Source organism: Phalacrocorax carbo, chromosome 4 (assembly GCF_963921805.1).
Source record: "Phalacrocorax carbo chromosome 4, bPhaCar2.1, whole genome shotgun sequence".
NCBI lineage: Eukaryota > Metazoa > Chordata > Aves > Suliformes > Phalacrocoracidae > Phalacrocorax > Phalacrocorax carbo.
In genome coordinates this window covers 17,549,150-17,570,239 of record NC_087516.1, presented here as the reverse complement: position 1 = coordinate 17,570,239, position 21,090 = coordinate 17,549,150, and the positions used below count along the sequence as shown (strand labels likewise).

The following is a 21,090-nucleotide window of genomic DNA, read 5'->3' as shown; positions in this document are numbered from 1 at the left end:
CTGTCCTACAATTATACTTCTATCAAACTGTGTAGATTAGGAACTAGGCTGCAAGAGTGGTATTTTCAGTGAAAGTATTTGCAGCAAGGTTTCTATTCCAATTTCCCATGTTTGGTGCCCATCTTTATGACATGAGTGAAAATAATTAACTGCTTTTTGATTAAATTATTTCCCCCAGTTTACTGTGTGCCATAGGACATTATAAAAGACATGGGAGAAGCTCTGAAATTTGCTCTCAAGATTTTCAAGGGAAAATGATGATAAATTAAGGAAGACTTTGGGGCTCATCATAGAATCATAGAATCATTAAGGTTGGAGAAGACATTTAGGATCATCAAGCTTGTGATTCCTCTTCAGGGCTCAACTTCTCACAGAAAAGCAGTGACATAGTAATGTGGGCCAAGTCTTTCCTTTTTATTCATGGTACAAGGGTTTTTTAGTACTTACCATCTCTCTCACAGAGCATTATATGCTCGCTTACATATTCAGGGGAAAGGTTGTTCTCTGCAAGCTTATCTGTTGCAATATTTCTACCTATCCTGTTTTAAAACATTTGCTAGCAGGCATACGTATGCAACGCACCATGAACAAATGCCAAAAAAAATCTCATAAAAACTTGTATATTGAAAGAGGATGTGGGCTCACATGTGCTCCAACACTGAACCACTACTGTGTCTTTTTAGTAGTTTTACATGTAGGCGTTTGCTATTAGGTGTTTGCTATTGTTAAAAGTGACAGCTACATCCCCCTCTTTAGGCAAGCCTTTTAAAAATAACTGTGATGTACATGTGGTTTGCATATCTTAATTCATAATTTGCATATGCTAATTGTCAGCGCAGAGCAGCGACAAATGGTATTGCATGTAGTCAGCCTAAATTGTAAGCTGTTACAGGAAAGTTTGTCTGCTCAAAGGCAGGGTCCCTTCTGTATCTCAGCAAAGACTGAACTGCTGCTGACTCTCCCCAGTGATGCTGAGGAGGGGTTCTGTATTGCACATTTCAGAAGCATAATTAAATGAACACAGTGGCCTGTTTCCTATTTTGAAAATACATCTTGCAAACCTGGAAGAGAATCATTCCTTGCTATCAATGTCTTTCATGATAGTAACTTTTTCTGGTAATGAGGATCTTAACTTTACCAGTAAAATCATATGTTAAGTAAATGTCTCTTGTCACCATGCAGAGCAGTCAGGAAGTAGAACTGTGGCATGGAGTGAACCAGATGAACACACCACTTTGTAGCATGGACTGTCATGCCATGGAAAACAGCAGTGCTGAAACCTGAGATTCGTATCTGCAGCTCGCCAGGGTGTTTTCCAAGAACAAGCAACATCAGTGGGATACTCAAAAATATATATTAGAGGAAACATCCAAGTTTTTGCTCAAAAAGGTGTTAGATACAAAAGGACACAGTAGGGAATAACTCCTTTAATAATGTTTAAGTTGCTGAATATTGCAACAGTTGACCCATACTGGAATAATCTTATAAAGGGAGTCCACTGGGATCCGTCTGCCCTGTAGCAGACACATTGGCATCAGTTTATATATTTTCCAGGCCACTATATTTCGAACAAGAGCACATTCATATTACTACTGTCAGCGATGCATTGAGAAAAAATAGTGAAAAAGACAAAAAGAGAACCTGTATAATTTTTTATTACAGTGACACCAATGTGGTATCAATAATACAGATCATCCATCTTGCAATAGTGTATTCCTGTGGTTAGCAAATATGCAGGTGGTCAATGACTTTTTCCTTCAACGTATCTAATGTTGTCAACAGACCAGTTTTTGTTCAATGTTTCAGCAACACACCTGCTTACTATCACATTTAATAAAGACAATGTAGTAATTCCTGGTAAATCTAGGAGGATTCATAGGTGGATAGATAGTTGGAGGAATCCCTCATAATTGTCATCTCACTGCGCTCATGAAGAAACGTCCATTGGCAGCCACCCTCTTGGGACTAGTCTGCAAACGTGGCAGGGAGCACTGCAACATTTGCCTAAGATATGTCATCTGAATGTACCATGGTCAGTATAGTGAGTATGACATATGGCAAGGAGTTGATTATTCCACATCAGTTGGCTAGTTATATAAAGGTTAGGTATTTCAAATAAAACACTATAGAATATACCAAAATATTCTTAATGTCTGGAATCACTGGGGAGACAAAAAGACACACAGAACATAAATATTGTCTTTCTTTTTTCACAGAATCACAGAATGGTAGGGGTTGGAAGGGACCTCTGGAGATCATCTTGTCTAACCCCCCTGCTCGAGCAGGCACACCCAGAGCAGGGGGCACAGGAATGTCTCCAGGGAAGGAGACTCCACAACCTCCCTGGGCAGCCTGTTTCACTGCTCTGGCACCCTCACAGGGAAGTTTGTTCCCATATTGAGGTGGAACTTCGTGTGTTCCAACTTGTGCCCGTTGCCCCTTGGCCTGTCACTGGGCACTATTGAAAAGAGCCTAGTCCCATCATCCTGGCACCCACCCTTTAGATATTTATAGCTATTGATGAAATTCCCCCTCAGTCTTCTCCAGGCTGAACAAACCCATGTCTCTCAGCCTTTCCTTATAAGGGAGATGCTCCAGTCCCCTGATCATCTTGGTAGGTCTCCACTGGACTTGCTCAGGGAGTTCCACATCCTTCTCAAACTGCGGGGCCGAGAAATGGACACAGTACTCCAGATGTGGCCTCACTAGGGCAGAGCAGAGGGGGAGGATAACCTCCCCTGACCTGCTGGCCACACTCCTTTTAATGCACCCCAGGATACCGTTGGCCTTCTTGGCCACAAGGGCACATTGCTGGCTCAGGGTCAGCTTGCTGCCCACCAGCACTCCCAGGTCCTTCTCAACAGAGCTGCTTTCCAGTAGTTCAGCCCCCAACCTGTACTGGTGCATGGGGTTGTTCCTCCCCAGGTGCAGGGCCTTGCACTTGCTTTTGTTGAATTTCTATAGGTTCCCCTTGGCCCATCTCTCCAGCCTGCCCAGGTCTCATTGGATGGCAGCACAGCCTTCTGGTGTATCAGCCACTCCTCCCGGCTTGCTGTCATCAGCGAACTTGCTGAGGTTACACTCTATCCCTTTGTCCAGGTCATTGACGAATATGTTGAACAGGACTGGACCCAGCACAGACCCCTGAGGAACACCACTAGTGACAGGCCTCCATCCAGACCCTTCTCCATTGATCACAATCCTCTGAGTTCTGTTGTTGAGCCAGTTCTCAATCCACCTCACTGTCCTCTCATCCAACCCACACTTCCTCAGCTTGCCTGTGAGCAGGCTACGGGAGACAGTGTTAAATGCCTTACTGATGTCAAGACAGACAACACCCACTGCTCTCCCTTCATCGACCCAGCCAGTCACGCCATCATAGAAGGCTGTCAGGTTGGTCAAGCATGATCTTCCCTTGGTGAAGCCATGTTGACTACATCTGATAACCTTCTTGTCCTCTACATGCCTGGAGGTGACCTCCAGTTTTTTGTGATACTGGAGTGTAAACATATAAGTTTCTCTGAAAAAAAGTAAGAATTTTTCTTGGTTTCTGATCATATTTGGGTTAAAATTTACTCCTTATAAAGTAAACACCACTTTATCTTGACACTGCTAAGAATGTCATTCCTCAAGTATAGCTTGTAGCTGTGATGCAGTAAACAAAAATGTTGTTTTGTTAGTACTACCATTTGCTCTTAAATATTCTCACAGTTGCATGAAAACCTGTGTTCTGAAATTCAACCATTCCTATCACCTCTCTTGAGATTCTGCAATTTTGGGTGCATTTATCACTACTCAGAACATACGGAGAACCGATAACTTAACAAACAAGTGGCAAACACAAATTTTTCAATGGAAAGGCTTTGGGTGACCTTCTTGTGAGTGACTTCCATGTGAGTACCCCTTTGAAGGACATTGAATGGAGCAGACGGCTTACGACACGGGAGAGTAAAATGTGAATGGGATGACATGTAAGTGATGAAACTTGGGGGAAAAAAGCAGGTGGAAATAACTGAGGAGGAGCAGAAGTTCAGCTCCCCTATACAGCATCCCCACGCAGAGAGAAGGCTTCCTGTGAAGTTGCCTCTTTGGGGGTGTAGCCTGCCATCTGCCTCAGAAGTGGTGGATTTTTAGGAGAAACTAAAGGTGAGAAATGTCACTCAGAGCCACTGCTTGTGACTACGCTGCACACCGCCTCATGGGAATAGCTCTGGGAAATCAAACTCATGTTGCTTTGCCGGCACAGCGTGCGTATGGTTAGAAGCTCCTGTTCCACCCCAGCAGGATATTTCGTGAGTGTGTAGGCATAGAGGATTAGCCTGAAGAAATTCAGAATCACTTTGCTAAATGTTTATTTCTCCTGGAGTGGGCACGTTATGTAGACACAAAGGACATACAGTGAGAGAGGGTGGATATTTTCTTCTTTCAGCAGTGTAGGTCCCTATATACGGGTATGAGTTTCACCTGCAGTAACAGGTGAGAGTTGGTTGCACGGTGTGGCAAAACCAAACCATCCCATTAATCTTTTCTGCAGTTATGTGGCATGTGTTGTGTTATATTTTGCAGTCATTGTGGGCACCTACTGGGTACAAAGCCCAGGGGAGAAGAGTCTTTAGTATCACATTGGTTGCTGTGACTTTTTTTCTACTCTAACTTGCATACATTCAAATATTTAATGAGTTATTTAAAAGTTCCAAGCCATAGCTCAGTCCATCAGAATACTTTCACTCTTTCCCAATGGCAAGCAAAATAACCATCTCTTTTTAAGAACCACATGCCTCTGAAGTTCTTGCAAAGGCAGGAAACAACAAGAATTTCAAGCTCAAAACCCTGCAAGGATAAACTCCCTGATATGATTTTTAGCACTCCCTAACTCTAACCAGATGTGAGGTATATGCAAGAATAACGTTTTAATTTATCTTTCTAGCTATGCTGATTCTAGGAACAGGAGGATGGGAGGGATGTTGATAAAGTACTGTATAAAATGCAAGAGTGCTGATCCAAAAAAATTTTAAATGTCATGTTCAGTCCAAGCTTTGTGCAGAGGTCTGGGAACAGCTTTTACTTGTCTAAATTGCTTTCCTTATGTCTCACTGTGGGCAGTTTTTCGTCCTTCTCTATTTTTTGCAGCAAAATGACATTTTAGTGTTGAATTAATCCACAATTTTGCTGAAAAAAATGAACAGAACTCTGTATTAGCGAGTAGTTGCAGAGCAAAGCCCATGTTTTCTGAGGTTTTCAAGTTGTGCGCAGCGTGATTTATTGACATGATCCAGACATATAGGGAGGAGAAACAGTGCAGCTACCTGTCCTGCATCAGAGTACAGCGCTCCTCCTCTGCCCTTACCCCTTAGATGACTAACTTCACAAAAATGAGGATAATTTTCTTCAATCCTTCTTATCATTATGCAAGAAAAAATTCCTGCTGTTTAAGTGGAGATCCATGAGGGACCAGGATTTGTCCTTGAATAATGTCTGAAGTAAGATCAGGATTAACAGGGGGAAAAATAACTTTAAAATATTCGTGTATGAGTGTAGTGAAGGAAGACTGACTTTAAGCAGAGATATTTTTCTATGGTTATGGTGAAAAAATGACTTTGTAGGAGTGTTACTTTATATTACTTCTGTGTAATGGATGCCCGCAACATAACAATTTTAGACTGGCATTTTCTGTATTTTATTCCAGCACCTTTTTTATTTGTCTTCTAGCAAAAGTATTAATTGATTCCTACCAAACTTGCTATTATATGGTGTTAGGCTCTGTAAACAAATAAGTCAGCTAACAATTCACTGCAGTAATCACGCAAATTTGTTTTCAGATCCTGAGTTGAGTTTGCAATGTTGTTGTTAAAAAATATATTCTTAGTTGTGAAATATGTACAAATTATTTGAAAGCCAGGGGGATATTTCAAATGGGTATGTATACTGCACCATATTTGCATATTTACATTGCAAGGTGGAGTACCTTATTTTTTTTATTCGGAGTCTTGTTTGACCGTAACGAATGTGAAAGAAACCAAATTAATTTGGTTTTCACACACTAGATGATTTCTGTATATTTTTCAAATTTTGTAGATTTTGAAAAAATACATGTAATTTGTAAAAGAAGCATTTTGAATTAGATAGTCATATTCATGTTAAGATATCAGAACACAGAGTTATCTACCTGGATCATTCTCCTTGATGTCAACAGGGATGCTTATTGACAGCATGGCACTGTAACCCTATCAACACTGCTGAAAGATAAACGTTATTCCTAAACCTTTAAAGAAGAACTTCCCACCTTGAATTTTTTCATTTTTGTAAGAAAATATGTTCCAAGAGAATTTTTTTGATATGTTTCCAGTCTGGGATCATAATGTTTGTATACATTTCCCTGTAATTAAATTAAGAGTTGTTAGGTTGATATTTGGAGCATGGGGTCCATTGTTGTCTCATTACACTTGGATGTTAACAGCTATTAGTAGCCATGACTTCCATGTGTAATTGAATGCAACCAGCACCTTGTAGCTTTCTACCTCTTCATTTTTGGAAGCAGGTATGATGGACCAGGGCAAGGATCATGTCACACTTGTCCTTTTTTTCTTCATTTTTTTTCTTAGGTTTTTAGTTTGGCAGTTGTCAGGCACGGGTGTTGGGCTGGGTGGGCATTTGGGTTGATCCTGTGTGGTGGTTTTTATGTTTTATGTTCAGGAGGTCCCTGAAGCTGTCCTGATGGTGGCAGTTCAGCATTGTCACGGGAACTGCATCTTACCTGTAGTGCAACCAGAAATCACAGTGAGTTGTTGTAGCATAAATATATCAAGAGGATGATATAATGACTCTGTGAAATGTGGAAAAACATATCATACAGCTAAAAGGACAGAAAACATAGGAAGAGGCTATTTCAACTTCAGCACAGATTTGTTACAGCACTTATTACTGATGTTACCTTTTTCAAGTTAAGAGCATTCTGCATTACTTGCTGCATAAAATTTTATTAAAAGCTACGTATAACGTGTGTTCTGACTGAAGCTTATAAACCTGTTACATTGCTTGCCCTTTTCTGAAAGTGGTTCTTTATTATTTGACATTATTTTGTCAGACATCTGATTTGTATAGCTGAACACAGGGCACTTGCCTTCATTTTAAGGGTAATAAACAAGCTGCACTTTTAAAACCAGCAAAACATTTTTAAATGGTAGAATATTTTCCTTATTATTTTGTCTAGTGTGTTGAATACCTTTTTACTTTCTCTGCAGTTAGCTTCCATGAGCTTGAAAGAGAAAGAGAGTGGGAAAGCAAGCTTTGCTGCAGAAAAAAAGAAATCAAAGCCAACCACCAATGGCTTTTTGAAAAAGAGTGTTCTGGTTGTTATAAAACATGTATATAACCGACAACTGATGTTATCCACTGGTGAGATATTGTTCATAGGTCTACAGCATAAATTGCCAGAAAAATCATGCTGGTTATCAATCCACATGTGCTCAATGCAGTTTGAGGATTTTGAGAATGCCATGTGTATCTTTTATCACATCACCATAACCCCTCACCTTCCACCAGTTCTCCAGACACACTCCCCACTACGTTATGTCCCTTCTGATGCACATATCAACACATTTCACCTCTGATATTTTTCACCTGAATGTGGACCGTGCTGTGATGCTTGACTGACCGGGCTTGAGCACGACATCCTGTGTTCTGGGAAGGAACTATCTTTCTCCTTCACTTTGCCTACCCATGGGCTTCGGTCTTGCCATGAAAAGAAGTCTTCCAGTGTTGAGGAGGTCAGCTACACCTATATGGCAAATGCCTATAAGAGCCTGTTCTGCCCACATGCTAAGCTGACCAGATGCTGTGTGGCTATTTTCATCTGGCTCAGAGCCCAAACAAATATATCCTACCTTTTCGCGGTGTTTACTTGCTCAGATGTGATGCCACGCTATGCAAACATGTAACTTTTGGGTTACTTGGAGTGTTAGCAGAGCGAGTTGGTGTCTGTCTACAATGTGTTTTATAGACACATTCATGGCTATGTTCACACTGTACTAACCACAACAAAAGAGTACCTTTAACTAACTTAAACTAGCTGCCATAAGTACTGTTAGTAGCTTTCTCTCAGCAGAAGGGAGCTTGTGGAGGGCTGCAGAAGGCATCCAAGAAAGGTAAATTCTGCCTGAGCTGAGCCTTATGAGGTCTCGGCAGCCTGTGCTTGTCCTCAGGCTTCTCATCAGGCATGGTGATAATGGTGTGAGGTGCTATTCTGGCAGACGCAAACTGGATGGAACCCAAAAATAGGATTTATCAGAGTTGCAGCTAATGGAAGGTGTATGTTGCTGCTGATTTTACCTGGGTGTAATTCAGGAGCTTTAGAAGTAAAAAAGCTGTCTGCTACACACGGTACTCTGTCTCAGTCACTCACAGCTTCTCTTTTAATGTTTCTAAGGGTGAAAGGGACCTATGCATTATTCAGATCAGTACTTTGTCAGTTGTTTATTCTCCCTTCATATAGGCTGTGAATGTTTATGGTATTTCTAGAATACATGTAAGATCTTTTTTAGATCTTTTTTTTCCCTGCCTCAGTTTCCCATCCCATGGTTCAGAGGAGAGAGTGGAGATCAGAACCTGGTAGAATTGCATTTGTAGACATTTGCCTTCAGAACAACTTTGCACCAGCAGCTACAGCACAGTAGATCTTCCTACATGCTTTTGTAGCAATAGCTTGAACCTTTACACAGTCTTGGCAGGGAGGAAGATCCCCAGCATAATGGTCAAATTCTTTGCAGGTGGTAATTAGTGTGGTTCCAGTGACTTGCCTAATTTTTGTGGAACTGTTTGGATTCAGATCAATAGGAGATTAATTGAGTCGATTGCTGTGAAACGTGTTTGTTGGTCAGTTAAGCCACCACCAGCCCGAACATGCCACAGAAAGGCAGACACCTGTTTTCTGCAGCAACTAAACTTTGGTTTTGAGCACTCTGTCTAGGTTCTGCCCCAGACCGGCTTGGGTACCTGCATAAAAGAATTGTGGCAGTACGGCCTATATGACTTTATCTTAATGCCATTTTGCTGGCACTTTTACATAATTTTTTGTTTCATGCCGTGTTTAGTATTCTACTATGTCAGATGTAGTCAGGGGTCAGGGGTGTGCTTGATTTAATACAACTAGATGTTTTGCCTGTTTTTTGTCTGTTCCTTTTGGTGTTCTGTCATTTGAATTTTATGGTTTTGCCTTTATTTCTTGAGACGACTTTTCTGGGTATCATTTTCTGTGCTGTGTTGGTCCTTTATGCTGGTACAGATTGCATTTGTTCATCTAAAATGCCTGTCCTGCACAATTTCCATCATTTTTACAGTCTTATATTTTGTCATTTTCTGCTTGAGTTTGGTTGTGGTTTGTTATGTTTTGACAGTGGTTTGTCATACAGCTGTGAATAACCTCTTTGGCTTGCCTTTAAAACTTTCTTCTCTGCAGTTGTTGTGAACAAAGTTTACTGAAATACTCTTTCTTCAAACAGAATGATTAGCACAGGCAGAAGTGTGAGTGGCTGTATACTGCAACCAGGCAAACCAATTGTTCTGGCTTTATTCACATTCAGAGTGCAGATTTTTTATGCAAATATAAATATTCTCTTTGCTAAAATATTCGTGTCTAGATCTTTGCTGGGGAGTGATGGTTTTGATTTATAGGATATAGAAGTTTTACAGTTAAAACTGGAGCTTCCTCATCTAAGGTATGTCTTTTGTCTGTGGAAAAAGAATGCAGGTAACCCCCTCAAACACTTCTCCCCTCCAGCCTAAAAAATCAGTTTAGACCACAGGCTTCCTCAGAAATGTGCCTACCATGAGAAACCCTGAATTTTTCAGTATGGGGTAAGGGTCTGGCCTGCTCTATACTACTAGAAACCCAATTCATTTGTTTAAACGGCAAACAGAATGGGCTCTGAGTTTTCATTTTACGATCGGTTAGCAGACTCCGAGTTCTTAAAGTGTTGTCACTGGATACAGAGCAAAAACTTAAAGCCCGAAGCTGGTACAGAGCTATGCGGGGCCAGTGCTCTGCTATTCTTGAATTTTAGGTGCTCGTTATGAGACCCGCAGGAAAGGAGCTGAGAGTTCAAGTTGACTGTAAGCCAGCAATGTGCCATTGCAGCAAAGAAGCCAACAGCCTACTTCGCTGCATTAGGGAGAGTTTGAGGGAGGTGATCCTTCCCTCAGTGCTGGTGAGACACATAGAATCATAGAATCATTAAAGTTGGAAAAGACCTCTAGGATCATCAAGTCCAACTGCCAACCCAACACCACCATGTCTCCTAAACTATGCCCTGAAGTGCCACATATACACATTTTTGGAACGCTTCCAGGGATGGTGACTCCACCACCTCTCTGGGCAGCTGTTCCAATGCCTGACCACTCTTTCAGTGAAGAAATTTTTCCTAACATCTACTTCTTATATTATTATATTATCTGATTTCCTAATATCTAATATCTGCACCCTAATGTCTATATCTAATAGCTGCATCTGGAGTAGGATATTCAGTTTGAGTTCACCATTTAGAAGACAAACATGGTTGTACTGGATTGACTCCAGAGGAGAGCCATGAATATGATTAAGGGCTTGGAGGATCTGCCATAAGAGGAGAGGCTGAGAGCTGAGACTGTGCATCCTGGAGAAGGGGTATCTTATCAATGTGTGTAAATATGTGATGGGGACAGAGTAAAAAAGACAAAGCCAGATTCTTCTCAGTGTTGGCCAGTGAAATACAAGAGGCACTGGGCACAAAGCAAAACACAGAAAATTCCGTTTAAACATAAGAAAAAGCATTTTCCTCGAAGTATGGTCAAATACTGGCACAGGTTACCGAGAGAGGTTGTGAAGGCTCCATCCTTGGAGATATTCAAAACCTGACTGGACACAGTCCTAGGCAACCCACTGCAGGTGACCCTGCTCTGAGTAGGGGGGTTGCACTGGACAATCCCCAGAGGTGACATCCAAGCCCAGCTGCCATCCCTGGAAAGGGATCTTGGACTCTGCTGCTTGCTCACCCCATCCCCTGGTCCACACTGTCTCAGCCTGAGGCTGAAATACTCTAGATCTGAAGACTAAATTTTCTAGTGAGCAATTCTTTAAAGACTGGTAGTGTGCTGCCAGTATAATAAGGAAAGGGATGGGAGGAAATGTTATTGTAATAGGTAGGCTGGCTGACCCTTAATGAAAAAATATGCTGATGCAGTTTAGCTTTGTACTGAGACACATATAGCTTTTTATAGTTGTTTTCTGACTATTTTTCACCAAAATCAATGATAGTAAAACGTTGTCTCTCTTCAGAGAGATGATGGATTTAAGAGTAAGTTGCACATTATGTGTCTTTGAGAATAAGGGTCATGAGGTGGAGGAGTTAAGCTGAGGTCTCATTGTCAGGAAAATTCTGTTACTTGTTCTTGACTCAAGTGTGTTTTAGAGGATTGAAGTGCTAGTTACAGATATTTGAGAAAAGGAAATACACTGTCAGCTGAACCAAAATTATACAGGCAAATCCTCACCAGGGTAAAAAGTTGTTAGAAAATAATTATTGGAGAAAACGCAGAGTCAAACCTAATGCAACGTTTGAATTACACAGCATAGAAAGAACTGGAGAGGGACACCTAGACATTTACAATTTTATAAGCTTTAGTATTATGGGTTATAGCTTTTAAGCGTAGGCAATATTACTGACATAAAATAAATAAGATATTGCATATACCATGAAAGTATCATGGATCAAACCAAAAACACCCCAAAACATTGTGTTCTGGGTGTGGGAAGGATTCAAGTCACTCAGTCACCGTGCTGAATCCATGTTGCTCATCCTACTTTGCAATTTTGTTACAAAATTAAGAACAAAGGCAAAATGGCTGGAATCCTTAGGTTTCCCCAATTTCCATGAGGTGCTAAGTCGATCATTAAAGAAGAAAACAGAATTGTAAGGACATGGCAAGATTATATATATGGCTAATTTTACTCCTCAAAAAGCTGTGCTTTATTAGTAATATGGAGGTAGTATTTCCACTGTCTTCTGAACTTTGTGCAGTTTAAGATCTGTAATGTCTGTAGATTATATAGATGTTTCCTGAATCTTTAAATACAATATACTGTGTTACTAATATATTACTATTAATAGAATACTAGTATACTGCAGTATATTATTATTAGTACAGTTGTAATAGATTTTAAATCATACATTTAATTTTCCTTAATATTTATTTTGTATAAATAAGTAGAAATTTCATGTAAGTGGAAATTAATCACACATTATAATCTTTATAAGTAGTCTAAATGATAGGAGCCCAATCTTACCCACTAGATAGGAAGAAAAAAAAGGACAGGTCTGTGTGTGCCAGATCCTGCCTTGGATACATGTGGGTGGTTTAATCAACATGGCCCACACATCTCTGAGACAGAATTTGGACTTATTAGACAGTCTTTTCACTGCCTTTTGTGCCATAACTGTCAACTCTAACAGTAGCTTTTCCCGGGAATTGACAGACTCATGCTGTTTGGGTTTGAATCAACTCATCAGATAAGGTCTTAAAAGGTGGAGGGGTGTTCCCATGAGTGAGCTGCCCTGCAGCTCCTCTGGAGAGCAGGTCACAGTACTGAAAACTGGAGCCTTACTGTTGTCCAGTTTCATGGAGGGATTCCTCCTTCCACGTCCCAGCCAGATGGACTGTGTCTGGGAGGGAACACACCTGATGTGCTGTTTCACTGGGGCAAATCTGGGCAAATAGAACTACAGACAGAATAAGAGCAATGTCATCACTATGTAATTCCATGCATTGTGTACTGATTTGTTTATTTCAGTTAAAAAACCATATGTAAGTGAACATGACAAGCTGTGGCCCACACAGATGTCAATTAGTCATGCTCACAGATGTCAATTAACAATTAACAGAAAGCTCAGGCTTTTTTCTGCAGTACTCAGGAAAGCTCGTTTACAATCAATGGGAAGTCTTCTCCTGGCTTCCCTAGCCTTTACCTCTGGCCGAGGGAGGGTTGGTTGTAGCATCTCGATTTAATTACTGAGATCCCACTGTGTTAATTTCTCAAGCAAGAGACTGTTACAGTCTGCCCAGCACTTTACCGGACAGCTCAACATTTTGTGCTGGGAGCCAAAGAAACCCACAGCCCCAACCAGTGGAGTTCGTCAAGCCTGTCTATAGCATGTTGATGAGATAATCAGCTGCAGGCTGCACCAGACCTTCTAGACAGGGCTCCTTTAAGCTATAGGCACAGGGTGTTTTTTTCATTCTATTGCTGATTCTGTGGAACTTTTAAGTGCTTTTTATATTTTATGGCTTTATATTTGTGTCTGTTTTATTACTTATTTTATATCCTAGCTCTAATTGAAGACATAGTACTTGACAGGATTCAGAGCTGCAAAAAAACAGTCTGGAAGCAATAAAACCAATATTTTTATTTCACTGATTAACACTTCCATTGTTTCACTTCTATACCAACTTGGCAGTTATCTTACATGGTATATGTATATGCTAAATCCAAGTCTCTGCCCCTGAGAGCTCCTATTGTAAAGGCTACACACGAGCAGTTCAGTGAGCAAGGAGGGGCTTGCTATCAAGCCCTGCTTCTGCAAATAGGCCATGAACCTTCATTCTGTAGAGAGGGCATTAAGATTTTGACAGCCTGTCTTTGGGACACAAAGGGAGGAAGCATTCTTCTATTCCTAGCCCACAAATAATAACAGTTTCCTGTGAACTAGAAAAACAAGTTTACATTCTATTTTATTCAAATCTTCCTTGGGACAAAAAAAAGCCAACAGTACCATCACCACCACATGGTGTGGGATGCTACCGCAATTATATTACAAAATATTTTTTAAATGGCTTTCTGCCCATAGCTAGTTTGAGGCTTGCAAAAACCCTGAACTTCACAAATTTTGGCCATTCCGAGCTATAGATCTTTGGGCTTTGATTCAGTTTGGGATGATAAAATAATTTTAGACTTAAACATACTCCTGGAACAATAAAGTATGTTACACTCAAGCAAACATATTTAAAGGGGAAATAAATGAAAGGACAGCATGAAAATAATGATTGCTAGGATCAGGAAGACAGAGGGGCACCCTAATCATTATTATTGCATGCCCAAGCCAAAAAGCAGGAGTGTGACCTAAGTGCCTCCCTCCCCAAAAGGCAGGCCTTGGGCCATTTAATGTCAGACAGTTTCATTCTTTTCTTTAGAATTCCCCAGGGATGATACTTCAGAAATTATATATCTTATAATTTTTACTGACCTATAAAACTTCTTGCTTATGTTCATAGATTGAATTAATTTATTTCTGGACCACTCATATTTGGGGGTCACAAATCCACCTGTCTTACTTCAATTCTAAAATTGTATTTAGGTCTCTGATCAGCTGGGAAGGTATACAAAATCACATGAAGCCAAGCTCTTACACCACTGAATAGGCTAAAGGTACGTCTTTCCACCAGATGACAGCATTATATTTTGTGCAAAACAGTCACTTCAGATATGTCTTTCTTATAGACATTTTCATATAAATAACTATTACCTGTTGCTAAATCCAGCTGATCTCTGTCAGTTTGCTTTACTATCTAGGGATTTGCTAGCACAAATGAAGCAAATGTTAAGGGACACTGCCTGCTTCTCATGGGAAATAGTACATCCTCAGATGCTCAGCTAGGGATGAAGGATGCTGCCCAGGACAAAATGATAATTTAATGCAGCATTCCAGTGATCTGGAATTAATGCCTGAATGCTGAGGGACAGGTGACTTTTGCTTCTACTATATCCAATATCTTACAATGCAGGGTGTCACATTTCACACTGTAAAAAGGTCTTTTCTGGGTAACGTGACTGTAAGAGCCTGTTAGTATTTGTATAGATGCAAGTATGAACCTACATTTGCTTTCCTAAGCCTGAGTTTTGGGCTCAGAGCCTCTGCATCTGCAGTTATAGCTATTCCAATGTATTCTTGCAGGCAGATGATATAGCATCTCTTGTTAATATTGTTTGAGAAGTCCCATTAAAAGGCCTTCTTTCTGCTTATTTATAATTTTGCCAAACCTGACCCAATAAAGCTGAAATTCTTTTTGCTTTTACCTAGTTCTTTTGTATTTAAGCCAAAAAGTATTTCTTCTTTCCCCCCAAACGGAAAAATATTCTTTGTCTGTGTTACAAAGGTCTTGCAACTTCATTTTTTAAATGCCCAAGAATCTGTATGCTCTAGAGTAAGGTTGCTCACCTTTGTGGCAGGGGTTTGCCTTTTGTCCTCTTTGTGGAAATCTGACTGAATTTAGCAAGTTTATAAATCTTTGGGGGGGAAAAGCTCCCATTCTCAAGTACTCAGTGCAGGCTTTACTAGAGTTCGACGGCTAAAATTTCCAAGGACTCCCTTTCCCAGGAACATAGTAAGGCTCCTTGTAGGAGCCCAGTGGGGCTATCCACATGCCTACTGCAAAGAATAACTAGACACTTTGCAGCTCAGGGCTGTGTGGACTCGTGGGCATTTCCTCTGCTGTGGGGAAGCCTCAGCCAGTGCTTCGTGGGAGAGCAGGAGACCCTCGCTTCTCCTGCACTCCCAGCAGATGTGCCTGGGATCCAGGTAGCCCTGCAAAGGAAGCAACTTGACCTGAATGTAGAGGAAAGAAGAGGGAGGAGTAGGAAAGAAAAGTGAGGGGAATAAATCAGGGCAAGATGACATTGATGCGGGAGAGGGGAGAGAAATAGTAACTGGGAGGCGAAAGGAGAATATGGAGGGTGATTAAGTAAGGCAGAGCTGGAAGTCAATGAGAAAAACACAGGGAACATGGAGATGTTTGGCTGGGTGGGGGGCACAGAGGGAAATTGAAGGAAGGAGGAGATGGGGTTCGTCTGGAGAAAGAATCTGCTGTTAGGAGGAGGCAGAGCAGGGGAAAGGGCAGAGAGAGAATCTTGGGGAAAAAAAAAAAAACACAAAATCAAGATCTGGAAGGAGGGCTTAGACTGCTGAGGCAGGGAGCCTGAGACAAGGATTTGGGACAGCCTGGCTGGGTAGGAAGGGCACTGAAAAAGTAGGTGTGAAGCTGATGTTTTGAGGAGAGTGGAGGAGACAGACTAGATAGCTGAGCCTGCTTAAGAAAGGAGAATGAGGAACTTGGGTGGGTTTGGGAAGAATTAATGAGCCTTGTGAGCACGAGAAAAAGTGGCAGCATGTGAGGAGTGGGAGAGAAGAAAAGACTCACATACTGGAAGTTGAACAGTAAACTTAGAAGATAACCAATGCAAAGCAACCAACCATAGGGTGAGAAAGTGGGGCATTAGACCATGGGGGTAGGTGAGCAAAGAGACTGGAGGAATAAAGAGCAACAGTGGGATAGGAGGCAGGACTGGAAAGAGACCTGGTTGCAGGGAGCTCCATGAGGATGTAGGCAGAAAGCCTTGCAGTAGCTCGGCAAGGAATCCCCTGTCAAGCTGGAAAGAAAATCTGCCTGGCAGCCCGACCCAGGAGCAGGGTGCTCTCAGGGTCCTGACACCAGGAAAGGAAATTACAAGAGTCTCCCCATATTCAAACTGTTACTGCAAATGCCCACTTTCAAGCGCCTGTGGCAAAGATGTGTGCGCTGGCTCTGAGAGTGTCCATATGATGCTCCGTTAGGGAAGTGTGGTGCGGGAGGGATAAAACCATGCACAGAGGTATTCTTAAAAGTTAATTCTGTGGACTAAAATCCAAGCTCTAAAACCTGAAGAAATTCCAATAGCGGTAGCATATAAGCTTTGTTCAGCCCTGTTGGTGTGACATTACACCATATGCTATTTAGACTATGCTTGCTATTATTGTCTGTGACTGCCCCTGGGGAATTGCAAACCCAAGACCAAGCTAGGATACAGCTTGGTCTGTGCTCTGCAAGGTGCAAGTTCACATTTCTGGTGCAAGGATGGCTAAACTACATCCTGAAGTGCCCTCAGCTATCAAGTTGTCCCACAATCCTGCCCTCACATTACTTGGAGTCCTCCTAGGAAGAAGCCTTCAGCTGACTCTGGCAGAAGATACATGATGTTGCTAAAATCCTGTTGAGATGTACAGTGGCAGGCGCAGCTGGAGCGTGTACATGCGCACCTGAGCATGTCCATCTACTGCAAGAAAGGAAGGAAAAGCATATTTGCCATGTCCATATTCCTATGCCCAGGAAAGGATTGTATGTATGCATGCAGCAGAGCTGAGGGTGAGCACATATAGGTGCTTGAATGCTCATACAGACAATTCTGTTTTGGAGGAGAAAAAATCAAGGAAAAGTCCTTCATGCTTAAAATGCACAAAGTTTGAGATGATCCCTAAATTTTGTAAGAGCTGTTCCACGGCCTTTTGTTGTTCTTGGAAGTACTGTCTCCTGCACAAATAAGCTTTCTTACCACTGTAGAGAGTTTCATGTTTATCATAGAAATGAAATGATATTTTTAAGCCATGGAGTGCTTCAGGAAGAGAACCAAAACCTTGAAACCACTTCAGTCTTCTGTGGCAAGGCAACGTGGTGAGCCGAGGACAGGTCTGCCTGTTAATATGGGGTTCCATGAACATATCTTCTGATGGTGAACGTTAGCTATAATCTATGCTGGGCATTTGCATTAGCTATTATCAATTTTACAGACAGACAGTGTCTGCTTGTGTGTCTGCCATTGAAAATCAGGCTCCATGGGGCATATCCTTGTGTGCACCTCTATTTCTCTGCACCCTTTTGGTCCCCCACTTTGTTGTTCACAGTAGCATATCCCTGTGGCAACCATAGATAGTGATTCCTAGGAAAAGTAGTAAGTATAAGGTATTTAATGTACTTCTAGCCTTCTTTAATGTGTTGTAGCTGTGAATACAAGGCAAAAAGCAACACCATATGACCATGCCACTTTGGGAACGGACTATAAACTGCAGTTAAAATAGTTTCAAGAAATTTATGCAGTGCATAAGTCACATGAATAGAGGTTTATCACGATCGGTAGGACTGCTGGATTTCATATCACACATTCGCTGCTTAGGATGATTAGCAGGAAATTTAATTTGCACTAATTAGCCTTAGGGGAGCAAGAAATTAACTCGATGGGTAAATTTCACGTTTTACTCTATACCATACCAACATGGAAAAATTTGAGTTAAAGCCTGAGTTGAGTTCTGTGCTGATACACTGGACTTCCATTTTTTTTTAAATTAAATTAAAAGACTGTAGAAAATTAATACATGCATGGTGAGTGGGTGGTTTTTTTTAGGAGCTAGAATCATAGAAGAGTTGTTCAACATATTCCTTAAATCATCAGCCACTCCCAGAGAGTGTGGTATATCTTTGTACATTAAATTCCATTAATATCTAATATTACAGCAAAAGCTTTAACAACTCCTAATTTTCTATATTTGTATATTTTCATTATATAATATGTGTAATGACTGCACATGCAATATTCCACATTATAATGCACAGAGCAGAAACAGTTTTCACAGAACTACTGTGAAAATGCCATACTTTTAAATTTACAACACCCACTTGCAAATACATTTTTAGGGTCAGGAGCCTTTGTTCATATGTTGGCAAAATTCTTATGAAAATAATTGTTTTAGAAATTACTCTCAAAAGTATACAGCAAATGAGGGAGGCATGAGTCACTGCATAGTCCTAATAGACAAGTGTTAGGAACCAAAAGACTCTAACCTTGCCTGTTGATGGGGACTTTTCTATCTCATTCTTCCAAAACACAGTTTAGATTGCTTGTTTTTTTCCTCTGTAAAATGGAGGCAATTTTTATGTATCCACCACTCAGAATTACTGTGGATTGATTAATGCATGCAAAGCAATGAGTCATTCAGTATGGAGGTATCGGTCTGTTATAAACTGAAGTATTCTGTCATACCAGGCTTGTGGTTGCATCCAAATTTATCTGTAAAAGAAGATGGAAAACATTGGTTGCATATGAGATATTTGCCTTTGATGTCAGTGCTTCTGCTAGTTTGTGCATCTGAAATACACCCAACAGCACACTATTACTATTAGGTGTTTGGAATTAGACATTTTAGTACTTACCTGAAACTGCTGTTGAAGTGAAAGGTGTGACTTCAGTGAGAGTTTTGGCCAAGTATTGCAGAAGTGGGTACATTGAGTCCATAGTTTGGAATTTAAGTGGTGCATATAAGCTAGTTCAGGCATCTGCTCAGACTTTCTAGGCAATGACATAAATACTTCTGGTCTACAGAGAGATCACAGGATAGACCTGTGGGTAGTCATATATTGTGTAACATATATTATATTGCATTCTCAGATCCTTTTTTAATCCCCAGGACTCTGATTTCTCAGAAGTATCCCCCTATTCAATCAAGAGTGTGTGGGTGTGTATGTGTATGTGTATGTGTGGGTGGGTATAAACATACATGTGCCCACATGCAGACAAACATATATATGTGTCACTCCCCCCATATAAATGTGCTTTGCCTTTTTGGGTGTATGAGTATATTTCTGTAAATTCTCACCACTTGTATTTATACATTTATGAGTAATATCCAACTTTCAGTCATAATTGACACCATGTGGCTTTCTGTATAATAATTACTTTGGGACAAAAAAATCTTGCAGATGGTTTCAAGACTGACTAACTCACCATCAATGTAAAAAGATTAACTAAGATGAGCCCACTCCCTCTGAATGGAGTAAGCCATTTCATTGATTTCAATGGGAGCAGGCGTAGCTTCATTTCTACATCAGACAGAGAACATCTATTATAGTCATTAAATGAAAGTTTGATTTCATTGCGCTTAAAATTAGTCATGTTCTATTAGCAAATGGTTTGAGATTTTATAACCTAGAGCATTTGCTGAATTCTCCTTTGTATTTTCCTCACAGCAATTGGAAGGACCCTCATTCCTCGTTATTTTAGCACTGTCTTTGAAGGAGGTGTAACAGACCTGTATTACATTCTCAAGCACTCAAAAGAGTCATACCACAACTCATCCATCACAGTGGACTGTGATCAATGCACCATGGTCACTCAGCATGGAAAACCCATGTTTACCAAGGTAACAGGGAAGACTCAATAAAGCATGTTGTTGGTTTGGTTGTTTTGTTTTGTTTTGTTTCTTTTTTTCTCTCTTTTTCTTTTTCAGTGTGTATAAGAGTGAAAAATATAGGCTGTTGCATTTTTCTGGTAGACTGAGATTATTTCTAATACTGAAAACCCTTGAAGCCATTTAATTACTGTTTTCTATATTCATTACGTGACTGGAAAATTCTGTGGACATCCTCTGCAATTCTCCCAGAAAGACTGCAAGAGGAGCACATAATGCGGGGTTGCCAGAACCATCAGCTGTATGTGAATTAAATTCAACCTGCCCATCTCCTCTCTAGGCTTCATTTTAAAGCAACAATGACATTTCACATTGCTGGTACCTACTATTTGGGATGGTATGTTTTACATTTGGTACTTACCCAGTCCAAGGACTATAAATCTCTGGGAAAATAGTGATTTAATACAGTAGGATGCCAGTCCAAAGGGCAGTGAAGTCAATGGAAGGAGTCAATTGATTTAAACATGCTCTGGATCAGGCAGTTAGTGAATATTCAATATTTGTAATTGATAGTGAATTATCTTCATGCATTGGCCACTTCTAGTCCTGTAATTAAGCTGAGTGCCATATATTTATATGTTATACATAATAACATATATACCTTTTTATATAAATATAAAAAGGCAGAAAATACAAATTGAAGGCAAAAATCTTACATTAAAAAATCAGTAAACCGATTTTCAAAATGTTAATGTACCCTTGGTGATTTTCCATCTTGTGCCTGTTCATCTGTGTGAATTTTAACATTTGCATGGAGAAAAGCACAAAAGGAGAAAGGGCACAGGGGGAAATAACCCATCCATGTTGCCCTTGGCCTGCAGGACTGTGGAGGTTTGAGTCAATAAGGCACCAGCTGTTGACAGCATCGTGACCAGAGCCCACACGGCTTATGCTGTTTTAGCATGTATGTGAGTCCCATCACTTTGAAGTGTCTTCCACGACATCTTCATGGCTCTAGGAGTGGGGCTCAAAGAAGGGGGAGAGGAAGCTGCTGGTGTGCAGAGCACTGGCGAGC

General features: G+C 40.7%; 1 protein-coding gene and 1 long non-coding RNA gene across 14 annotated transcripts in view; one reads left to right on the top strand and one right to left on the bottom strand.

The window, feature by feature from the left end:
• The window catches only part of LDB2 (LIM domain binding 2), a 225,285-nt gene that overhangs the window by 149,435 nt on the left and 54,760 nt on the right, over window positions 1-21,090 (top strand). For all 13 annotated transcript variants that reach the window (XM_064449186.1, XM_064449184.1, XM_064449185.1 and 10 more), the window contains one exon: window positions 19,855-20,027. In XM_064449186.1, coding sequence (XP_064305256.1) covers window positions 19,855-20,027 — 173 coding nt within the window. The remainder of the gene's footprint in view (window positions 1-19,854; window positions 20,028-21,090) is intronic.
• The window catches only part of LOC135313041 (uncharacterized), a 126,065-nt gene continuing 122,799 nt past the window's right edge, over window positions 17,825-21,090 (bottom strand). Inside the window, exons 2-3 of the long non-coding RNA XR_010372606.1 lie at window positions 19,042-19,204; window positions 17,825-18,898 (exon numbers count right to left, since the gene is read on the bottom strand). This is a non-coding gene — a long non-coding RNA (uncharacterized LOC135313041). The remainder of the gene's footprint in view (window positions 18,899-19,041; window positions 19,205-21,090) is intronic.